This window comes from Microcaecilia unicolor, chromosome 11, assembly GCF_901765095.1.
Source record: "Microcaecilia unicolor chromosome 11, aMicUni1.1, whole genome shotgun sequence".
NCBI lineage: Eukaryota > Metazoa > Chordata > Amphibia > Gymnophiona > Siphonopidae > Microcaecilia > Microcaecilia unicolor.
In genome coordinates, this window is record NC_044041.1 from 204,901,008 (window position 1) to 204,924,354 (window position 23,347).

General features: G+C 44.9%; 1 protein-coding gene across 1 annotated transcript in view; it reads left to right on the forward strand.

Annotated features, from left to right (window-relative positions):
* The window catches only part of CSMD2 (CUB and Sushi multiple domains 2), a 507,359-nt gene that overhangs the window by 406,681 nt on the left and 77,331 nt on the right, over positions 1 to 23,347 (forward strand). The window contains exons 28-35 of the mRNA XM_030220011.1: positions 5,695 to 5,833; positions 6,748 to 6,935; positions 9,005 to 9,199; positions 9,665 to 9,781; positions 9,918 to 10,031; positions 14,208 to 14,303; positions 18,710 to 18,913; positions 20,101 to 20,225. Coding sequence (XP_030075871.1) covers positions 5,695 to 5,833; positions 6,748 to 6,935; positions 9,005 to 9,199; positions 9,665 to 9,781; positions 9,918 to 10,031; positions 14,208 to 14,303; positions 18,710 to 18,913; positions 20,101 to 20,225 — 1,178 coding nt within the window. The remainder of the gene's footprint in view (positions 1 to 5,694; positions 5,834 to 6,747; positions 6,936 to 9,004; positions 9,200 to 9,664; positions 9,782 to 9,917; positions 10,032 to 14,207; positions 14,304 to 18,709; positions 18,914 to 20,100; positions 20,226 to 23,347) is intronic.

Consider the following 23,347-nt stretch of genomic DNA (forward strand, 5'->3'; position numbering starts at 1 on the left):
CACCTGTAGAGTCAGGGGTCATTTTGTGAAGCACTTTCATGCGTAAAATGCTGCTTTCCACGCCTAAACTTTTATAAAGGTCTGCGCAGTACAATCCTGTGTATACTGAATAACAGGCATTCTCAAGGCACAGTCTAGATTTTTGTACTTATTTTCTCTGCTGATTAAAGATGCTCTGACGTTTACATCTGCTTGGCAGCCAGTATAATGTCCATGCCAAGAACCTAGGTGCAATTTCTGCTGGATTTGTGCTAATATTTTAGAAAGACAGGTGCCTATGTATTCCTTATAAAATATGCAAAAAAAAAAAAAACCCATCTTCCTGCCCTGTTAACCTAATGCCATGTGAGAATATTACCCCCAGGACATTGTGATGCAGAATGGAGGCGCGGTGAGGTACTTGATCTCAACCATGGCCACAAGGAGCCCATGAAAGAGCTAGCATTACTTAACAGGGCATCGGGATATTTTACAGGTACAGCAGGCCATAGGCAAGTGCTTCTGCCCTGTGCATTTACACATGCAATGGACGTGTACCCATGTTCGCCTAGTTCTAGAATTGCCCTTATTGAAGGGGGGGGGGTTCCCCCAGGGACATGTTTAGGTCAGCAGAGGAAAAGTATGTACCGTCTTTCTTCTAGTCTCAGGAGAAGGAGACTACAAATCCCAGAATGCCATTAGGATGGAAGTTAAAATAAACCAGACCATTACCCCATTGGATAGAATGACTTCCATGACAGAATTCCGCCACCTGGAGTTATTTTCCGCAGTCACTGTAAACACTCAAAGAAATCCAAGGGTCCAATGTTAAGAACCACTGAGTCAATCAATATTAGGTTCTGATCATGTAAGTGATTAATTTTCAAAATGCTGGGCCAAGATCCAGATAAATCTTGGTGCTGTATGTAAGGACCGGTCCTGTCATCAATATTCAAGAGCTGGTCACCCAAATGAAAGTTCACAAAGCCCAGGGGTAAATTTTCTGGAGTAAGTTATTCCACCACTCTCAATGCTCTGACTTGGGTGGATAGGGCCACTGAGTACGTGCACAGAGATGCACAAATAACTTATCCATATATCTCAATGTATAGGTTGTTGCAGAAAGAATAATGACTCCGTATAATAAAAGTCCACTCTCAAAATCGAAGAAAGAGTTCCTGATGTGGAGCGGAACGCCAGGGAAAAAGCCCCAAATGCTCAAGGCCTGCCGTGTCCGTCCCCCTCTCAAACAAGAAGTTCTGAGAAGGCGGAAACCAGTGGGCCTTGAGATGCTGGACATGGGGGCCTTGAGCTGCCCCTTCTGGAAGGAGAGTGACCTTGAGCTGCCCCTTGGTGGGAGCATCCCTTAGTAGGGCAATGCATCACAGAAAATTTTTATAATCAAGTTTATCAGGAGATCACGTGATGCCGTGAGGAGCGTCGGACGTGGGTGCCTGGAGCTGCTCAAGGTTCCCTTCCTCCATCTCAATTCATCGGCGAATTAAAGAGTAGAAATTGCATCAAATTTAAGTGGCACTAACTCTGCAAATTATGTGGACAAATTTGTGAAAGTAACGGCCGCGATGGCTTCTAAATCGGGCAAGAAGGGCTCAGAGCGCATCAAGCAGAGTGAGGAAAAGATGGCGGACCAAGCTCAGGCCCCGCATAATCAAGTTTATCAGTATCTTTAAATCTCAAAAAAAAATAACATTAGCACTTTATTGCTTTTTTTTTCCTATTTTTAAAGTTTTGTATTAAGTACTCATCTGAATTAATGTTCCACTGCTGGGTTGGGGACAAATCCAACATGACTCATGCTTTGCTTAGAAAGCTATTTCAAGGAGAGTCTCCTGTTAATAAACATTAGGCATAAATACCAATTTAAAAACCCTCCTTGTGTAATCATCCAAGCTAAATTTTATATTAAATAGCTGCTTACATTCAAGGCCAACTTAACCAGTCAGTATTTTACATCACGGTAAGATGGCGGCCACATTTTCCTGCTATTTATCTATGTCTAGGTGTCATATTTTGCTAGCTCCGCCTATCACGCTCCCGGGCTAAACCAATATCCACTCTACTTCAAGATTTAGATCCCGTGGAACCATCGTGTTTAACTTGAATATCCACCGCTGTTCTAGGTGGAGCTACTAAAATATGACATCAAGACGTAGGTAAAAAAAAATTTTTTAAATGCAACCGCCATCTTACCGCCATTTAAAATACTGACTGGTTAAGCTGGCGTTGAATGTAAGTAGGGATTTATATAATATTTAGGGCCCTGTTTACTAAACTGCGCTGTAGGCACGCTAACTTTTTCAGCGTACGCTAAATATTAGCACGCGCTAACGCTGGAGACACTCATATATTAGGTGTGTTTCTAGCATTAGTGCAGGCTAATTTTTATGATGCGCTAAAAACACTTAGCATGTCTTCGTAAACAAGGCCATTAGTTTGGATGATTATATAAGGAAGATTTTTAATTAGTATTTATGCCTTATGTTTATTAACAGGGGAACTCTCCTTCAAACAGCTTTCTAAGTGAAACATGAGTCATGTCGGATTGTGTCCCCGACCCGGCAGTGGAACATTGATTCAGATGAGTACTTAATATAAAACTTTAAAAATAAGATTTAAAAACGATTATTGTTTTTCCTAGAGTTCCGGGTATGACTCCTAAAGTTTTCCTCAGAAATATTTCCTCAAATTATTACTTTAAAAGGAGTGAAGCCTGTGAAAACTGGGATTACTTTAATCAGTGGGATTTGAATTAGAGATTTAAGTATATGTATTGTCAAATAACTTCTGGGTTTTTAAAAGAGAGAGAATGTAATCAGATCTATTATTTCTAACTAATATTGGACAATAAGTATGTTTTTCAATGAAATGATTGGACTATACACCGTATTGGCCTTGAAGAAGCCAACCAGATGATCAATGTGGAATAATGAATTAGACGAGTAATATCTGGGGATAATCAGGTTAATACCACGTTTTCTGTTTAATTGATCTCCTTGTCTTGTTTCACTCTCCCTATTTAGTGGTCTAAGGAAGAGAATAGAATTACCTGACTGAAATAATTCCTATATATTACTTTCTCTGTATTTCCGGCAAGTTGTTTTATCGCTTGTAAAAATTTAAATGGTTATAAATAAAAAAATAAATAAGATAAAAAACAATAAAGTGCTAATGTTTTTTTTTTAGCTTTAAAAATACTGATAAACTTGATTATAAACATTTTTCTGTGATGCCAATGACGAGGTTGGAGTTGTAAATCTCACAGTTGTTGAGGTATGCAGTAAATATTATCATTGATATGGGATATTGACTTGGTGTTTATAAACTAGGCAAAACATTCACAGCCTAGGGTTCTATGTTACAAAATTACCTCAAACACATCTTCGCATAGAAAAATACCTTTTCAAATTACCTGACAGGGGTCCTTTTACTAAGGTGCACTGAAAAATGGCCTGCATTAGTTTAGATGCGTGTTTCAGACGCGCACAAAATCATTTTTCAGCGCACCTGCAAAAAAAATGCCTTTTTAAAATTTTTGCCTTTTTAAAATGAAAATTGCCGCACGTCCATTTTTGAGTCTGAGACCTTACTGCCGGCCATTGACCTAGCGGTAAAGACTCACGCGGTAACCGGGTGGTAATGACCCTATGTGCATAAAATTCCACTTTGTGCACGCCCAATACGCGTGTCTGAAAATAAAATTTATTTTTCGGATGCCCGCCAAAACTGAAATTACTGCAAGAGCCACTCGGTAACCGGGTAGTAACTCTATTTTGGCCCGCGTTGGGCCCGCGTAGATGTTTACGCGGCTTAGTAAAAGGACCCCCACAGTTTTGTGGAGAATGCGGGATACCTGCTGACAGATTAGTTAATAGGTGAGGCTGAGTTCACCCTGTTCAGAACTCTAGGAACTAGTTAAAGTTAACCAGGGACTGAATGAGGGAAGAGCCGAAGGTGAGTCTTCAGTCGCTCTTCATTTCTGAGGCTCATTTGATAAAATCTCATGGAAAGGCTAAGAAGAGAAAAGACAGGCAAGCTTGTATATTCCCATGGAAAGCACAGTCCTGAATTTAATCTACACTGTGAAATGAAAGGGCCGTTGCCCACTCTCAAATGCACAGCACATCTGCTTTCCCTTGTTGTCATCTTCCAAGAAGATGGTTGACCCAATTGAGATGAAAGATCTTGGCTTGCAAAACAAGGCTGCTGTGGAGCCACAAACCAACCCTTTAGCCATGGCTCAGCCTCTAGCAATGAGCAGCAACCAAGAAGGAAAGAAAATGGCGGAGGTGGAAGGACCCCCTTCCGTGCACCCGATACCTCTAGGATTTGCACAGTGAAAGTCTTAGTACATCTTCCAAACTGCAAGCGGGTATATGCTGACTGCTCTTCATCGCTCGCATGTTGCTGATCCCAGGGTCTCGGGGAAGCAATGTTGTTGCACATGTACAGGACTGACCCCCTTAGTACCTAAGTTTATCTTTAAGGGGAAAATGTGTCAATGTTTTTGCTAAACCTTTTTGTGGGTTAAAGAAAGATGGACACTGCAAATCTGTACACTGGGGGCAAGGAGTAGGTGTTATTAAACCAACAAAAATAAACTTTACAAAATGATATTGGTGGAATCCTTTCACCGGTCTTCAGTATGTGAAAAGTTCACTGCAGGTGGAGAGCAGCTTTCCAAAATGTCTTCCGTTAGAAACATGCAAAATGATAAGAAATGTGGCCATCAAGCGATCAATCTGCAAAATGATTCCCATATCAGTTATCTGTGAAAGATCTGCTTAGTATATCATATGCAAGAGGCAGACCAGCCCCAACATCATACAAGGGTCCTGGATCAGAGGAAGGAGAGTCCCCTAAAAGCATGCTGGAGTATGGATCAGAGGGAAGAGACCCCCTCTCTAACACCATGTTGAGACTTTGAATCATCAGTGGTCCAGAAAAAGACCTCTAATGAGGGCCAACTCTGTTTTAAAATGGAAACCCTGGCCAAGGAATGCCTTTGGTGCCCCCCCTTCCCTTTTGAACTTATATGCTCACAGATTGACTCCTAAGGATGCTGTGACACCCCCTTCCCCCTTGGCCTGGCATCCAGGGCAGTCACCTCTTGCCCATCCCTTGTGACAGCACTGCCTCAAGCATCTGGTGTTCACGCAGGGCCCCCAGGACATGTCTGGCATGTACAGACCCTCTCGGTATTCATTCCACAGACTTTGCTTGGTCCCTGAACCCATAAGTACTTTCTCAAGTCATGATCCAAGCTATTTACTGTTTCACTGCAGGGGAAAACAGTCTTTTAAGTGTTCTGCTGCTCACATTAAACAGTTTTTAACTCTGGTAAGTGGAACTGCCTGTGGAACCCTTTAAATCCAAGTATAAGTGGAAGAATGCTAAATGTGGGTACACTGTGCTTATCAAAATGAAAGCAGAGAGGGCAGATCAACGTTTCCCATCACTATGACATTTAGCTTACTGGTAAGAATAATAAACATAGCTGAATCCTCTTCTGTCTGAGAAATTGTTATCCTTTGCCATGGTCATAGAATTGATTTTGGGCGGTAGCAGCACTGTCCGGCCTGTGATACAAGAGAGAGAAGCTCTGTTTAGGGACTTGAGTTTTAATTGTATTTCAAGGCTGTAAAGCTTGTTCCCAGTCATAAATCTGTTGCTGTCTGCTCTGTTTTCTCTCTCCAGCTCCCTGCGGAGGGAACCTGACAGGCCCAGTGGGAATCATTTTGTCTCCGCACTACCCAGAGCCCTACCCCCCAGGAAAGGAGTGCGACTGGAGGCTGAGAGTGTCTCAGGATTACGTTATTGCCCTGGTGTTTACCATGTACGTAATAAGAAATCGCTTCCCCTGTATTCCGATGCGCTAGGCCATCACTGCATGCACACAGCTACCTGAATGGGATGACTATTGAAGAAATGTAAAATGCCAGATTTTAGTCCGGACATGCACCCCACAGAAGTGGTGACTCAGAGGGACAGAGCTGCTGCCTGGGTTAAGGGCTGTCCTCTCAGAAGGGCTTGGCATAATGAGGGAATGAACGTTTTTCTGTCCCCATTGCTCCCCAGGGCTCTTTGTAATCTGGGCCAGCGCTGGAAGAGAGCAACGCTGGCAGGGACCCACTTGCCGGGAGGGAGAATAGAGACCAGGCTAGTAGCAGTCTACTGGCACTTTAATGACTGTTCCGGCACAGACCGATCATTTTCTGATGACCCGCTTGACTGTATTGGGGGTCCTCGTAGACCCAATGCAATGCGCTATTCCAGAGGACCCTACCCAGCCAACCGTGGCTTCAGGAAGGTTGTTCCAATGCTTAGGGGCAGCCAGAGAGTTAAATCCACCGCTGGCCTGGAGCCCAAGCAAGCAGCACTGCCTGCTTCCTTTTAAATTGCAGGTTACTTAATGACTCCAGGTCAAGTGGGAACAGAGGGAGCCAGTTCCATATACACTCATCACCCTCCTTCCATTGCATTTTATTGCAAACATTTATATTCCACTTTAAATCCAAAGCGGATTGCATTTAAACATACATAAAACTTAAAACAAACAACAATCTTCAATCCAAACCCAAATGAGGGTAATTGCACCACTATGCATTGAGTTTATAAATAACCACAGTGTGGACAATTCATTTTACAATTTCAATTTTTGGGGAGGGGTGAAATTTAACTGACGAACAGGTGTTGCCCCCCAAAGCCAAATGACTCTGATCCCTACACTGCCTATCCCTCTCTCCTCAGCTTTAACCTGGAGCCAGGCTATGACTTTCTGCACATCTACGATGGGCCCGATTCTCTCAGTCCCCTGATCGGAAGTTTCTATGGCTCCCAGCTGCCGGACAGAATCGAAAGCCGCAGTAACAACCTCTTTCTCGCCTTCCGCAGTGATGCCTCTGTGAGCAATGCTGGCTTCGTTATTCATTACACAGGTAACGTCTTGCTCTGTGCTGGTGGGAGTCTGGACATTAAGGTTACCAGGTGACTCCAGGTAATGAGGAAACTGGCTGAGCCAGTCCAGCTTTTGCTGCAGTGCATGCAGGGATCTGTAGTTCTGCCTCATTGTTTTCCTTTTCAACATCAGAACTACAATTCCCAGCGTGCACTGGCGCTTCCTTTTTATATTCCAAGACCTTTCCAAATGCAAGAGCGACTTCACATTTTTATTCTTTGTTAAAAATATTGTGAAAGCTGCAACCCTAGTATTAATTGAGATGCCCACGTAAATCACCTCTCCCTCATACCCTCAAACCCTATATCCAGTGACAACTCCGCTGATCAGGGTTTAAGCGGGCAGGAGTCTTTCCTGCCTGCTTAAACCTCTATTGAAAATGTGCCCCATTATTTTTCCAGAGATACAGGGCTGTCGTGACCATTGTTTGTCCTTGATTTTGCTTCAGGTAAAGTCTGTGCTGCTCGTTTTCATGGAATGATACTGAAATGCCATTCTTGAGTAGCTAATACGTTGCATGAAGAACACAGAGAGCTTTTAAAGCTAATGGGAACAGCAGATGAGCAGACTCTGAAGAATTGTGCATTTGTGCTATTGCGTTCTTCCTCCTCCTGAGAGCAGTTTCCAGGAAGGAGCTGTACAAACTCCCTGCACTATAGCTGAGCTGCTTTCATGCGACATTCCATCCTGGGCGTGAAATAAATAGGTTACAGAAATCGGGCAAAATTTTCTATAAAAAGACCCTCTCTTGGGTGCATTCCTCAGCTGAGTAAGAAATTTCTTATCTGTTGCCAGAGAATGTGATAAAGGCGGTTAGCTTAGCGGAGTTTTAAAAAGGTTTGGACGGCTTCCTAAAGGAAAAGTCCATAGACCGTTATTAAATGGGCTTGGGGAACATCCACTATTTCTGGGATAAGCAGTATAAAATGTTTTGTACTTTTTTGGGATCTTGCCAGGTATTTGTGACCTGGATTGGGCACTGTTGGAAACAGGATGCTGGGCTCGATGGACCTTTGGTCTTTCCCAGTATGGCAATACTTATGTACTTATCCGATTGAGTGGGAAAGCGCGGGGTACAAATATAATAAATAAATGTAATAAAACGCACCTCCAACATTCTGAAGCTGAGAAAGTGAAGTCTTGAAGCCTTGAAACATTCCTGCAACGTTCCGGAACTACGTGTCGTCAGTTGAGGAGATGGAGCCTTACAGAGCGCACGAATGCTTCAAGGCTTGAAGGCTTCACTTTCTCACACACACTCTCACTCACTCTCTGTCTCTCACATACACTCTCTCTCACACACAGACTCACACACACACACTCTGTCTTTCACACACTCTCTCTCTTTCTGACACAAACACACACACACACTCTCTCTCTCTCTCTCTCTCTCTCTCTTTCACATACACACTCCATCTCTCACCCACACACTCTCAAACATACACACTCCAAGGAAAGGGGGGGCATGGAACATGCTGGGGAGGAGAGGGAGGGGGCATGGAACTCGGAGGGAAGGGGGGGCCAAGAACTCGGAGGGGAGGAGAGAGAGGGAGAGGGAGGGAGGGGGCCTGCACCTCGGACGGATGGGGGGCCTAGAACTCAGAGGGGAGGAGAGGGAGGGAGGGAAGTAGGGGTCATGGAACTCAGAGCCCCCCCACACACACTCACTCACTCTCTGTCTCTCACATACACTCTCTCTCACACACTCTATCTCTCTCTCACACAAACACACACACACTCTGTCTGTCTCTCACTCATTCTCTTTCTCTCACTCACACACACACTCCATCTTTCACACACACTTTCTCTCTCTCTCTCGCTCTCTCTCTCTCAAACATACACACTCCGAGGAGAACCTTGCTAGCGCTCGTTTCATTTGTGTCAGAAACGGGCCTGTTTTACTAGTGTACTTATAAAGCTGTTTTTCAAAGAGTTTCACCCTCAACACAAAGTGGACAGAACGTTATTTGAACAGGTGTCTTTGGAAAATATTTGATTTTATGCATGAGTAGGTGAACCACTAACCATGATCTACATTTAAATTTGCAGAGAACCCCCGGGAGTCCTGTTTTGACCCAGGGTCTATTAAGAACGGAACGCGAGTGGGCACGGACATGAAGCTGGGCTCGACTGTCACCTATTACTGCGACAGCGGCTATGAGATTGACAGATTTTCCACCTTGACCTGTGTCATGGGAGAGGATGGAAAGCCTGTGTGGAACCAGCCCAGACCATCTTGCATAGGTAACTATGGCAGAAGACCTCAATGAGTGCCAAGCACAGGAAGAACAACTAACCTTGCTGAGTCCTAGAGACATTCTGACTTCACTTCACCTTTCCCAAATGTACATAGGCAACCATTGATCTTGGTTTTGCAGTAGTTCAAGTTAATTACACCCATATCATAAAATGTCAGCCTACAGTGAGGTAACGATTTCAGCAAGTCATCTTGTCTTTGGAATCATTCTGCCTGGGTTTCAGAGGACCCTCTTAATATAAGGCTGATCTGGTCCCAACCCATAAATATTCCCGAGTTTAACCCCTCACAACCCATAAACTTCTTCCTTCCTTCCAAAACGTATGCACCTCTTCCCTTCTAGAAGGAAAGGAGTGTATACTCCATTGTCCTGGGGGTGAAGTCTTCACACTGCCATTGGTAAGACTGATATCTCCACTGGGCTTCAAGTGTCTTTCTCCTTTCTCTTTCAGCCCCCTGTGGTGGACAGTATGTGAGCTCTGAAGGTGTTGTCCTCTCTCCAGATTATCCCCGGAATTATACCAGTGGACAGAGCTGCCTGTATTTTGTTGTGGTTCCAAAGGATTACGGTAAGTCATTCTGCCTCAGATCTGCCTCCAAATATGTGGAAATGAAGTCCCGGTTGTGGGGAGATTCCTGTCTTCTCCAAGAGCCTCAGGGTTTCTGTCGGACTGAAGTGATTCCTGTTTTCTCTGCTTCCCACAGTTGTTTTTGGGCAGTTCACCTTCTTCCAGACAGCACTGAATGATGTTGTAGAGGTGCATGATGGACCCAGTGATAACACTCGCCTCCTCAGCTCCCTCTCTGGCTCTCACACAGGTACAGTTTTGTGCCACAGGATTTTCAAAGGGAAACCACTCCGAGATCTTTTTAAAATCTACCTTGTAGGCTGACAGGTACAAAGTAATCGAAGCTTGTGCAGTTTCAAAATTGCTGTCCAAGTATACAAGGTATCCCACCAGCTGGTTCATACAACACGTTCTCCAAAAGTCTTTAGCCAGGAACCTACCCCAGCTGAGGATTCCTGTCTTCTCCTCAGTGATGTGCACGGCATCTTTACATTAGAGGAAACACTTCTGTGCCCCTCTCTGAGAAAATGACCTTAGCTTAGGTGGCTCTCTGGCAAGACTTCGATAGAAATTGACACAATATTTCACACTCAAATTGGTGCTGTAGTGCAGTGAGGCTACTGACAGACATGTTGTCATCCCACCCAACTCCTGGAACTTCCTGTTCCCAATTCACAATCCCAGGAGAATCTGACAGGGATCTTTGCTGCAGCTGTTCCTTTGAACACATGGAGGGGCATAATTGAAAGGGACGACCTTGCAAACGTCCCTGTGGAGGGGTGGGGAAACCCATATAATCGAAACAGGATGGACGTCCATCTTTCATTTCGATAATACGGTCGGGGACGCCCAAATCTTGACATTTAGGTCGTCTTTAGAGATGGTTGTCCCTAGACTTGGTCGTTTCTGATTTTCGGCGATAATGGAAACCAAGGACGCCCATCTCAGAAACGACCAAATGCAAGCCCTTTGGTCATGGGAGGGGCCAGCATTCATACTGCACTGGTCCCCCTCACATGCCAGGACACCAACTGGGCACCCTAGGGGGCACTGCAGTGGACTTCATAAATTGCTTCCAGGTACATAGCTCCCTTACCTTGTGTGCTGAGCCCCCCCAAAACCCACAACTGTACACCACTACCATAGCCCTTAGGGGTGAAGAGGGGGAACCTAGATGTGGGTACAGTGGGTTTGTGGTGGGTTTTGGAGGGCTCACATTTACCACCACAAGTGTAACAGGTGGGGGGGATGGGCCTGGGTCCGCCTGCCTAAAGTTCACTGCACCCACTAAAACTGCTCCAGGGACCTGCATACTGCTGTGATAGACCTGAGTATGACATTTGAGGCTGGCACAAAATATTTTTAAAGATGTTTTTTGAGGGTGGGAGGGGGTTAGTGACCACTGGGGGAGTAAGGGGAGGTGATCCCCGATTCTCTCCAGTGGTCATCTGGTCAGTTCGGGCACCTTTTTGTGCCTTGGTCGTAAGAAAAACAGGACCAGATAAAGTCGTCCAAGTGCTCGTCAGGGTCGCCCTTTTTTTTCCATTATGGATTGAGGACGCTCATGTGTTAGGCACGCCCAAGTCCCACCTTCACTACGCCTCTGACACGCCCCCGTGAACTTTGGTCGTCCCCGCGACGGAAAGCAGTTGGGGATGCCTAAAATCGGTTTTCGATTATACCGATTTGGGCGACCCTGTGAGAAGGACACCCATCATATGATTTGCGTTGAAAGATGGGCATCCTTCTCTTTCGAAAATAAGCCTTATGGTGTGTAACCTTGAAGTAACATATTTTTGTCACATACATGTACTTCTCACTTTATAGCAAAGCAATAAATTAATTTTTCTGAAGGACAATCCTGAATATTAGCCTTGATGAAGGTTTGTAAGCATTTTAATTGTGAATTTTGAAAGTGACAGTACCGGGCAAATACCTTTGAATACCGTCTTCCTCCAAAAATCACTCTGAAAGGTTTTTGTTTCTAAACCTTTTCAGGTCCCTCTTGAGCTGTGCCTTCTGGCAGTGGGTTTCAAAAGTCTTATTAACTGTGGATGTTCCGCCCTTGTGTGTAGCATCTTCAGTACTATTGACTGGTTAAATCACAACTTGGACTGTTCAATCTGTAATAACTCAAACTATAGGACAGAAAAGTTTACTTAATGATAGAGGCTGGTGGCACATAAGTACATATAAGTACATAATGCCATACTGGGAAAAGACCAAGGGTCCATCGAGCCCAGCATCCTGTCCACGACAGCGGCCAATCCGGGCCAAGGGCACCTGGTGAGCTTCCCAAACGTACAAACATTCTATACATGTTATTCTAATGTACTGAGGCATAAACTCATGAGGATGAGTGTGAACTGGGTCAGGAGAAGAGACATCAGGGAAGGAGTTACGTTAACAAAACTGACACCGTACGCATTTCCTCTTGTTCTTTCCGTGAGGTGTGCTGGTGCTCAGACACAAGGGAATGGGTCCCAAGAGTTCAGGGCAGCATAGAGTTTGGGAGAAGGGGTCAACTGGACCTGAGGAGCAGGTTTGCAGAGGGAAGAAAGTTGGTTGTGAGCAGTCAGCCTAATGGAAAAGCTGGTGTCTATCCTAACCTGCTGGAAAGTGGCCTAGGGCTGGGGGATCTTCTAGAGAAGGGATCTGAGGGTCCACTTTTACCAGAGTCTGGTCCCTTCATTGTTAAAGATTCCAAAGTGGTCCTGAAATGGGCTGATTTGGATTGATTTGTGCTTTGGGCTGTTGGATCTTGTTTTTCCCAATAGTTTCTCAGGAGAGAGATTTTTCTTTTAATGACCAAATCTTGGGTTCTCATCTGGAACTGGTGTTGATGAGAAAATGCTTTGTCCTGTTCAGCCGCAGCTCCAGGGTATGCCCCCCCCCCCATTTTATAACAAAGCACCTACATGTAAACACTATATAACACTTAGATTTGTAGAATAGCGCCATGCATGCGGTACCGTGCCGAAGCATGTTCCTATAATCACACGCTAAAATGGCTTACAGGAAATTCTGTACCTGGGTGAAGGCAATTACTCACACCTTGTGTGCATAAGTGACCCATAATTGCACTTACGCAAGAAATTACATGAAAGCACTATTCTAAAAGGGAGCGGAACTGCAAGGGGGCAGAGCATGAGTGGGACATGGATGGGTGCCAGCCTACCACAGCCATACACTTGTCATCAGTGGGCACTTAAGTGTAGGCACATAGATGCCAATTAACACAAGTATTCTATAATAGAATCTTGACTCCGAGAATGCGGTTGTAGAATTGGCAGTCACTGAACAACATTGAGGGTCCTAATTTGAACTGAAGAGGGGTTTTCACAGGGGCGGGGCATAGGCAGCGTCCTACTGCTGCTTTTGGGTTCAGCGCACTGATTCTGGTTTACAATAGACTCTACCCACGTTATTCAGGTACCTAAATGGAGGTGCCCAGTTCTAGAATATTCTCCAGTATCCCCAACCAGACTTTATTTCACATACCGGAAATGAACTTTCTATAGTTGATTGCCTAATTTATTCTATAATTCACTTTACCATTTATGCACCTTAATGCAATACCACTTGTATTTCTCTATCCGGAAATGGCGATCGTCATTACAGCATAATGTAAGCCACATTGAGCCTGCAAATTGGTGGGAAAATGTGGGATACAAATGCAACAAATAATAATAATAACTGCCAGTCCAAACACAGATGTGTCCAATAGTCAGAGAATCCTGCAGGCCCTCAGAAGAGAAACCAGCCTCTAGCCCACTTCTGGTGCTGTCCTTCCCCCCCCTCACCGTCCTTTTTGCTCAATATTAACTCAAAGTATAATAGATTTCTCAGACCTGCACACACACAAACGTACTCCAGATCACATACGTGCAGAGTATACAGACTTGAGTTGGAAGCTGGAGGCATTTTTGCATGATCTGTGTCGAAGCAGAGCTACAGTGTTAGCCCAAGGGGGGTTTCTGGACTTAGGAGTCGCAGACACAGATCCTCCATCCTTACAACAAGTTTGGGGGTGCCGTGATGCTCATAGCAGCTACTTCATGTGTTCCAGCTGGTAGGCCAGACTCACTGGGCTCTGTGATGGACAATTCATGCACACAGACACATCAGTGTTAGCGAAACTATCTGGCAAATGAATTGGACATCACAGATGGTGGGGGGGAAAAAAGATTCCACCTAGTGACAGGCAAAAAGGGACTCCATCCTTCATTTAAAATAGCAGAACTGAAAATGCCACAAAGCAGTGCCATGCCGTAGTCTTTTGCCACTCAGCTGTTGGGTGAATCGTTTAATCTCGCCTCGCTTGCAGTCTTTAGATGTGAAGCTTGTAATCACTTGATACCTTCACTTCTCACAGATCCTGCTAATTTTCTAATTCATGCTTTTTTTATTATTATTATTTTTATAGGAGAATCATTGCCTTTAGCAACATCCAATCAGGTTTTAATCAAATTCAGCGCCAGTGGGCAAGCAACCGCTAAAGGTTTTCACTTTGTCTATCAAGGTAGGTTGAGCACTGATGAAATTCTCAAGGACTTTGCCAATGCACCTCACTCCTGCCCTTGCTGCTTTTCCAATCCTGGGTCATTTTTTTAAAACAATGATTCCTAAGGGCCCTGTTTACTAAGTCGTGCTGTAGGCGTCCTAGCGTCTTTAGCGTGCGCTAACGCTAGAAACACCCATGTATTCCTATGGGTGCCACTTAATTTTAGTGGGTGATAAAAACGCTAGTGCACCTTAGTAAACAGGGCCCTAAGTGTGTCACTGCTGCCAGTCTCCAACCTGCTAGAAACGTGCTGGCGTAAAATTCCAAATTCAAAACGTGACTGAGCCTCCATCTCCTACCCTCCTGCCTCAACCTGTCCCTGTTCCACAGAGTACAGGTCCCATATTGTCATGCCTGTGTCTCTAATGTCTCTGGTTTGGGTAACTGTGGGTTAGCAGTAAGCGTGAGCCTTACAAGTTCTGGTGCTCCCAGAAAGCGGCTCCTGGGTTTCCTGCACAGGAATGATTAGTGCTTCCTGACTTTGCAATGTGTCAGTTCCCCACAATAGTAGGAAAAGCAGTCAGGGCTTGCAAAAAATACTTCCCTGGGCTATTCCTCTGTCTTTTCCCCCACTCAAATGGTTATATGAGGAACAGAAATTCAGAACTAGCTCGAACCAACTTCAGAGCACTGGAGGAGTAGCCTGGTGGTTAATGCAGTGGGGCTCAGAACCGAACTGGGATTGATTCCCGCTCCAGCTCCTTGTGATCCTGGGCAAGTCACTTAACCCTCCATTCTACCAGGTTCAAAAACTTCAATTGAGAGCCTCCTAGGGACAGATAAAGTATCTTCAAATAATAAATGTACCACGGAAAGGCAGTATACCAAGGTCTCTTCCTCTGAGGACACGCAAGAAATGTACCACCAGATGTAAATCCGAGCATGGATCCCTCCAGATTCTATGACACTCCACCTATTTCATGGCAACACCCGTGTCATTGCACCTACTTTTCAGATCCTCGCAGAAACACTTTCATGCTATTCTATGACTGGGAATGAAAGTGTAGTTCTGCACTGATCGGCTTGTTTTGGCCCATTTTGGTGCTTTGCTTCCATTATAACACTTTTCCATGCTGAACAATTGGCATGGAGTGGAGGAGTGGCCTAGCGATTAGAGCACCAGTGGCCGGTTCAAATCCCACTGCTGCTCCTTGTGATCTTGGGCAAGTCACTTAACCCTCCATTGCCTCAGGTACAAACTTAGATTGTGGAGCCCTCCTGGGACAGAGAAATATCCAGAGTACCTGAATGTAACTCACCTTGAGCTACTACTGAAAAGGTGGGAGCAAAATCCAAATAAATAGCATGTAATTGCTAGACACCATACAAAAAATTCCCTAGCTGGTCTTAGTGCCTTTAAAAAGTTGGTGCATGCAAAATTGATCAAAGGCATGTCAGCCTATGAATTTATAGGGGTGTGCAAGCCAAAAATGTTCCTTTTGTTTGGTTTCCTGTGTCATTTATGGGGTTTTTTCATTTTGTTCGCATTTTAATTTTTTTTTTTGTCATTTGGTAGCAGTAACATGGTGTCAGCACAGAAAAAAAAGAACATTTTGGTGGGAGGGGAGGTCCTGTATTTTTCCTTTTTTTTTTTTTTTTTCAAATCATCACATCCCAATGAATGAATGCACACACTCTCAATTTACCAATGTTATTTATTTTTAATCTACATTCAAGCTTTCATTACAGGAATGCCTGAAACAACCCTCCCCCCCCCCCAAAAAAAAAAAGCCCAAAAACTTGGAACGAGACCAAAAAAATCTGAAAATGAAGCAAAAATGTTTTTGTTTGTGCACATCCCTAAAAAATCCCTTTACAAAGCTCACTCTGAGAGGCGAAGTGTTTGCACATTTGATTACTGAAGGTTAGTTGGCAGAGATGATTCCAGGCCGTTTATCTCTTTGCCTTTCTCCCTTATCCTCTCATGATTTTTGAGTTTCTCCTATGGCCTGTGGGGAGAGGGGAGAGATTATCACTAAAGTACACACACAGTTTGAAAAGTGTGTAGCTGAGCAGTGACCCTTTAAATACTACTTAGTCTAAAACCACCCATATACTTTGCCCCATGCAGCTTGCTGAGTTACAGAAAGAATTAGTGTTAAAGCTGTGCATTTTAGGTATGGGCAGGTCATTAAGAACAACAGAGGAAAGGTAAGTGACACTTCCTCTGTCATTTTCAAATTAAAACAGACAGGGATTCATTTGCCAATCACAGATTTGACAGCAACAGCCCCCCCCCCCCCCCTACAATTTCATAAGTACATAAGTAATGCCATACTGGGAAAAGACCAAGGGTCCATCGAGCCCAGCATCCTGGCACCTGGCAAGCTTCCCAAACGTACAAACATTCTATACATGTTATTCCTGGAATTTTGGAGTTTTCCAAGTCCGTTTAGTAGTGGTTTATGGACTTGTCCTTTAGGAAACCGTCTAACCCCTTTTTAAACTCTGCTAAGCTAACCGCCTTCACCACTTTCTCCGGCAACGAATTCCAGAATTCAAGCACCCCCTTCTGATCCCCTCCCCATGGCTGCCCCTTCCAACTCCCCTCCCTCCATACAGGACCAACCTGCAATCCCTACAGCCACCCCCCCCCCCCCGGGCCTACCTTAATCCTTGGTGGTCCACCAGTGGATCATTGAAACTGGAGCAATGGCCAATTCACTCCTGCCCATGGCTGCAGCTGCATCCAATATGGTGGCCACAACCTTGCAATACACAGCCATGGAGAGGAATAAATGGACACCCCCCCCCCCCCCCTTAAAGAAAAAAGCAAATGTCTCTAGAAATGGAAATCACCCAAGTATGTGGCAATCAAGCCATTGTGACATCACTGATGAAGTGGGCTCATCTTATTGGTGGAATGAGGCATTATGACATCACAATATGTTTTTTAAATGCGAGTTTAGAATCAATAATGATACTTGACTGAATCCACAGGGGTGATGCGAGGGCAAACAATGAAAGTGGACTTGGGGTGTAGAAAGAGGACCTGTGATCCAGCAAGCAATAGTCTTGGCTGGATTTAAGAACACGTTTGTGTGATGACAACCAATGGGACAGAGCCTGTAAAGTGGTTTGAAGAGGGGCTAAGTCAATGCAAAGTGGCAAAACTGGTTAAATCAGTAAGATGCAGGGGCGTAGCCAGACACCCAATTTTGGGTGGGCAGAAGAACTCTGCCTTGTCCAACAAGTGATTTGGTCTCTCCCTTGCTCGCCTGCATGCCATATGGTCTCTCAAATATCCCCCTCCCCTGCATACCTTGTTAATAGCAGATTTTCACCGGCAGCGAGCAACAGCTAATACACACTGCTCATGTTGGCCCCACAGCCTTCCCTCTGATGCAACCTCCTGTTTCCGCATAGGTGGGAATACATCAGAGGGAAGGCTTTGGGGGCAGTGCAGCAGTATGTATCAGTCGCTGCTCACTGCAGGCTAAGATCTGCTACTTAAAATGTATGTAGGCAGGACAATTGTTGGAAGTTTTCGGCTAGTGGAGCTTGGGGATCCCTGCCAGCCACATCATAGGTATGTTGCTACTGGGTGGGCCTGAGCTCAAAATGGATGGGACTGGGCCCACCCTTGGCTACGCCACTGGTTGTCTGCATAGATGAAGAACTGAATAATGAGATCTTGGAGTAGAGTAGCAAGGGGGGCTGATAAAGATGTTAAAAAGGAGGGGAGAGAGGGCTGATCCTTGGGGTACATCTGAACAGAGGATGTTCCACATGGGGTAACTACTGGGAAGCTGCAGTCAGAAAGGAATGACATAACTATTTTAGCACAGGAACCATTCAATGCAATGAGACCTAGTTACCAATAACTGGGGATAACAGCAGTGGCATACCAAGGAGGGGGGCGGTCCGCCCCGGGTGCACGCCGCTGGGGGGGTGCCGCGCGCCTGTCGGCTCTTTGTTTTCATGCTCCCTTTGCCCCGGAACAGGTTACTTCCTGTTCCGGGGCAGAGGGAGCATGAAAATGAAGAGCCTGGCAGGTGCGCGGCACCCCCCCCCCCCCCCAGCGGTGTGCACCCGGGGGGGTTCTTTCGCCGGGGGATCGGGGGTTCTTTTGCCGGGGGGGGGGGCGTCGCGCTGTTCCGGGGGGGCGCTGCACCCGGGGGGTGGGGCGCATCGGCGAACCGCCCCGGGTGTCAGCCCCCCTAGGAACGCCACTGGATAACAGTAAAATAACATGTCTTAATGGTAGCTTCCCCCAACAATGATAAGCAACTTTCAGTCAAGCCAGCTTACCCAGGGAAACCATTTTGAAAACTGTGCTCCCTATCTTTATGTGCTTTGCGATGAGAAGCCAGGGAACCTCACCTCCAAGTTGCGTTTTCTCAGTTCTCTGTTCTGTTCTGCAGCCGTCCCTCGTACCAGTGCTTCCCAGTGCAGTTCAGTCCCAGAGCCCCGTTATGGCAGGAGAACAGGAAAGGACTTTTCAGTGGGAGCAATTATTCAGTTTGACTGCAACCCAGGCTATGCCCTTCAGGGATCTCGGAATATTGAATGCGTGACAGTACCTGGCACACTTGCCCAGTGGAACACATCCGTGCCAACCTGTGTGGGTAAGTGGCAACCATGTACAAAAGTCTTTTGGTAGCTTTATTTGAATCTGAATTTAGATTTGTCTAACTTCTGTAGCAGTTCTGCACATAAGTTGCACTGATTTTCTAAGGGAAAGGATCTGCCTACTTTCCCTTTTGAAAATTACCTCCCGGGAAGTGTGTGCACAGAATTTCCCCTGCTCTTTGGTACACACAAAATGTATAGCCAGGAATTTGGCCAGAGAACAGGTAGAGTTTGAACAGCAGCGGCAGTGCATAGACGCCTCTTCCTCCAACCACCATGCACAAAAACTTCACACACATGCAACCACACACACACACATATGCAATCACACACACACACACATAAATGCAACATGTGCTCACATGCACATTCTCACACACACGTATATTTACTACTACTACTATTTAACATTTCTAAAGCGCTACCAGGGTTACGCAGCGCTGTACAATCTAACAAAGAAGGACAGTCCCTGCTCAAAGGAGCTTACAATCTAAAGGACAAAAAGTGCAGTCAATCAAGATTGAGGCAGTCTAGATTTCCTGGATAGAGGTACAATGGTTAGGTGCCGAAAGCGACATCCTATATCACACTCTGTCATACACTCCCACTCACTGGCATGTATACCCACTCTCCCATACACTGCTACTCACTCGTGTGTATATCCACAGTCTCCATTAACTCACACGCACTCACACACTCATGTGTATACCCAGACTCACACTCACACTCACTCGTATATAACCACACGCTCACATACACTCACACTCGTGTGTATACCCACAGGACAGCTGTTTTGATGATGTTACTGAGCCAGTTAGCAGACTGAAAATCGCCACTAATCGGCTAAATTTCCAGTCTGCTCCAACTCCGCCACCAGACTGCCCACAAATTAGCCGGTTTTGGCATAGGCGCTTAGAGTGGATATTCGACTGCACTGTCCGGTTAAGTGCCATTGAATATACCCGAATAGCTTCACACATTTGATTTGCAAAATTATGAAAAAATGTGACCCAGAATTTCTGAAACAGAATCTACCCCAGAACTGCTGCAGGATTCTGAATGTGGTCTTAGCCTGCAAAGTTCCTGGAGTAGCAGCCCACAGAGAAGGGAGGGGTCACGTCTTACTCTTAAGGCTGTATTTGATAGACTTGTATCACATGCAGGGCTGTCTCTGCTGTTTCAGTGCCCTGTGGTGGTAATCTGACTGAGCGGAAGGGAACCATCCTCTCCCCTGGCTTCCCTGAGCCCTATTTAAACAGCTTGAACTGTGTCTGGAGGATAACTGTTCCCGAGGGAGCTGGAATCCAGGTAAGGAGACTGGCATGAGCTCAATGAAGATGTGCGGGTGCCATAGACACTGCTGGCTGTAGAGGAAAACGCTTTGGTCTCTCGATTGTACCCTCACGGATGAAATCTCTGGGCTTTCATCACAGTTGAAGGGCCGTAGAACTGACCCGTTTAAGCAGAAGTTCAATGGCACAGTGAACATTGACCTTTCCCTGGAAGTGGGACATGAAACTGTGCTGAAATCATTTTAGCAGGACATGGTGAGAAAGTGATTTGCATGTAATTAAATCTCCAAGAAAAAAAAAAAAAAAAATGAGCCCGATTTGTTTCAAGGTACCCAGCGCTTCCTGTTTGAGTTTTCCTGTGGTCAAGCTGTGGACACTGCTTCTAAGGCTGGGGACCAATGGCCAGTGCAGTGGTAGGGTTGGTTGACTGCCCCCTACTGCTCTATAAGTGCAACTACGTTGAACCCGTGTTTACTGGTGCCACTTGTTGGTTTGTAAATTTCCCCAGAAGAGAGATGACGGGTTTTCTGCTGAATGCTGAGGCAGTGCAGCTTCCTTAATTCCATTTTAATGGCTCCTGAGACTTCTGTGTAATCCTGGCAGTCTTTCCGACCTAGCAACAAGTGTTGGAGGGGTGTTCTTAAAACCTGTTTAAGAAATAACATTTTACAAGCTGCAAATTACAGGTTTGTTGCCATGTGCCTGGAATCTTGCAATTAAATCCGTGTAGAACATAAAGGCCACCTGATCTGCCACTGTATCCTACACAGCTAGCATTTAAAAGGCATTTAAGGCTCTTTGGAGAATGTAGCGTTTCACAGTTCTGTACTTAAATATGATAATGAGACAGTTTAATCCCGAAACTAGTGCTATAATTAGAAGGCCTTTGTTTCTTTATTTTTCTTTTGGATGCCTGCATTTTAGAATTTAAAAAATGCAATTGGTGCACTGCACATCCCCCGTTTTACAACCCCTCTGACCGCCAATCCCATGCAAAATCCTGAAAGTCAGCACTGCACTGGATGAATCCCCTCACGGGGCCTCCGTGTTATTGCAAGCTGCATCTGCTCAGGATAAATTAGCCTCTGTTGCATAAAGGAGAAAACAGATTTTCATTTTTTTTTATCCTGACCAGATGCAGCTTGCAATAACACGGAGGCCCTGTGAGGGGATTCATGCAAGGCACTGGGGACTTTGAGTAGAGTGGTGTGGTGAGAATTTTGGATGGGCTCCAACCTTCAGTTTCCTAGAGACTATTGTATAAAAGAAAGTAGACACCTCCTTTCATTCAGAGAATATTAGCATAACCAGGTATTTATGCCCATCTTGAGCGTTGCGTTCAATTCCGGTCGCCGAATCTCAAAAAAGATATACCAGAATTAGAAAAGGTTCAAAGAAGAGCGACCAAAACGATAAAGAGGATGGAACACGTCTCATATGAGGGAAGGCTAAAGAGGTTAGGGCTCTTCAGCTTGGAAAAGAGATGGGTGAGGGGAGGGGGGATATGATTGAGTTGTATAAAATCCCGAGTGTTTCGAAAACTGCAAAGACCAGGGGACACTCGATAAAACTGCATGGAAATACTTTTAAATCAAAGAGGAAGAAGTATTTTTTTCACTCAAAGCTGTGGAACTCGCTGCCAGAGGATGTGGTAATGGCGGTTAGCAAATCTGGGTTTTAAAAAAGGTTTGGACAAGTTCCTGGAGGAAAAGTCCACAGTCTGTTATTGAGATGGACATAGTTGGAAGCCACTGCTTGCCCTGGGACTGGTAGCATGGAATGTCGCTACTAATTGGCCACTGTTGGAAGCAGGATACTGGGCTAAATGGACCATTGGTCTGACCCAGTATGACTATTCTAAAGTTCTTATGTTTTTATGTGGTTAGTACAAGCAATTATGCCAGCCGTAGAGCTGGTGTGAACATTTACGCCTAAGTGTTGAAAATACACACAGAACTTATAATATTCTTTAAGTTACATCAAAAGGGTGAGTTGCTCCAGACTCTGCCCATGCATACACCCACCCATGTAAGATATACACATATTTACTTAACAGCGATTAAGCAGATTTTCAGTGTGTGAATGTGTGCACACATGCATATATGCAGGTATTCTAATGATTTATGCACAAATTAGAATGGAAATGTTATTATCTTATTTATACAATGTCCCCAGTATTGAACACGCAGGTCTGCAAAACGTTATTTCTAAATAGCACTAATTAAGGTGCAGAAATGGTTCAGAGAATACCTTTGTAACAGATTTCATTTTTCTTGCTGCGTCTTTGCAGTTTAAGATCTTGCACGGTGCTCAGACTGAACAGGGGATGCAACTGATCCAGTATCGGAGAAGTTCCAGGTTGCTCTTGTTAGAATTTATTTTATGAAAACAAAGAACATCTCATCCAGGTCCCTCTGATAAGAAACCGGCAGCCCATCGCTGGTCCATAGTACTGGGGTAGAGTGCAAACACCGAGCCAGCAAATCAGATACCAGCACATCCGTAATGTCACTGTTGACATCCTTACTCACACGACAGCTTCCTGGAAAAAAAGACGCTGTAAAAAGCATTTCAGATGTTAAAACACTGTTTGTTATACGGTGTTCCTACTATTATTAACTGGACGGGTAGTGAATGGGATCATACGAGACAGGGGAGACACCCTGTGCATTGTGTAATGCATTTACAGAGCTTTTTATGAAAAGGGAAAGTGATCTAAATTTAAAAAAAACAAAAAGTGATGGTAAGAGTCGGGTAAGACCTACTCAAGTGTCTGGTTAGGAATAAATTACTGTGTACAAGTCAACCTAAATATTGGCAACCATCAAAATAGTGACAGATGATGGTGGTAAAATTCAGGGAGGGGGAAGCACAGAGACCAGGTGAAGTCTATATGAAGCCAACAGGCAGGAAGGACTGGACAGACTGAATGAGTGTCCACAGGCCATGTTGCTGTTTGTTGCTTCTTTGCCCATTGATCTGAGACTTCCTTTTGGCAATTTAAGATAGATCTGAAAATTCATTTTAAGTTAGCTTTTACTGGGTTACTTCAAAGTGATGATTACATTTGTGTTTCCTATTACATGTATCCCCTGAGTGACAGATTTGTCACTATTACAGCTAATTGTTTTGGTTGAT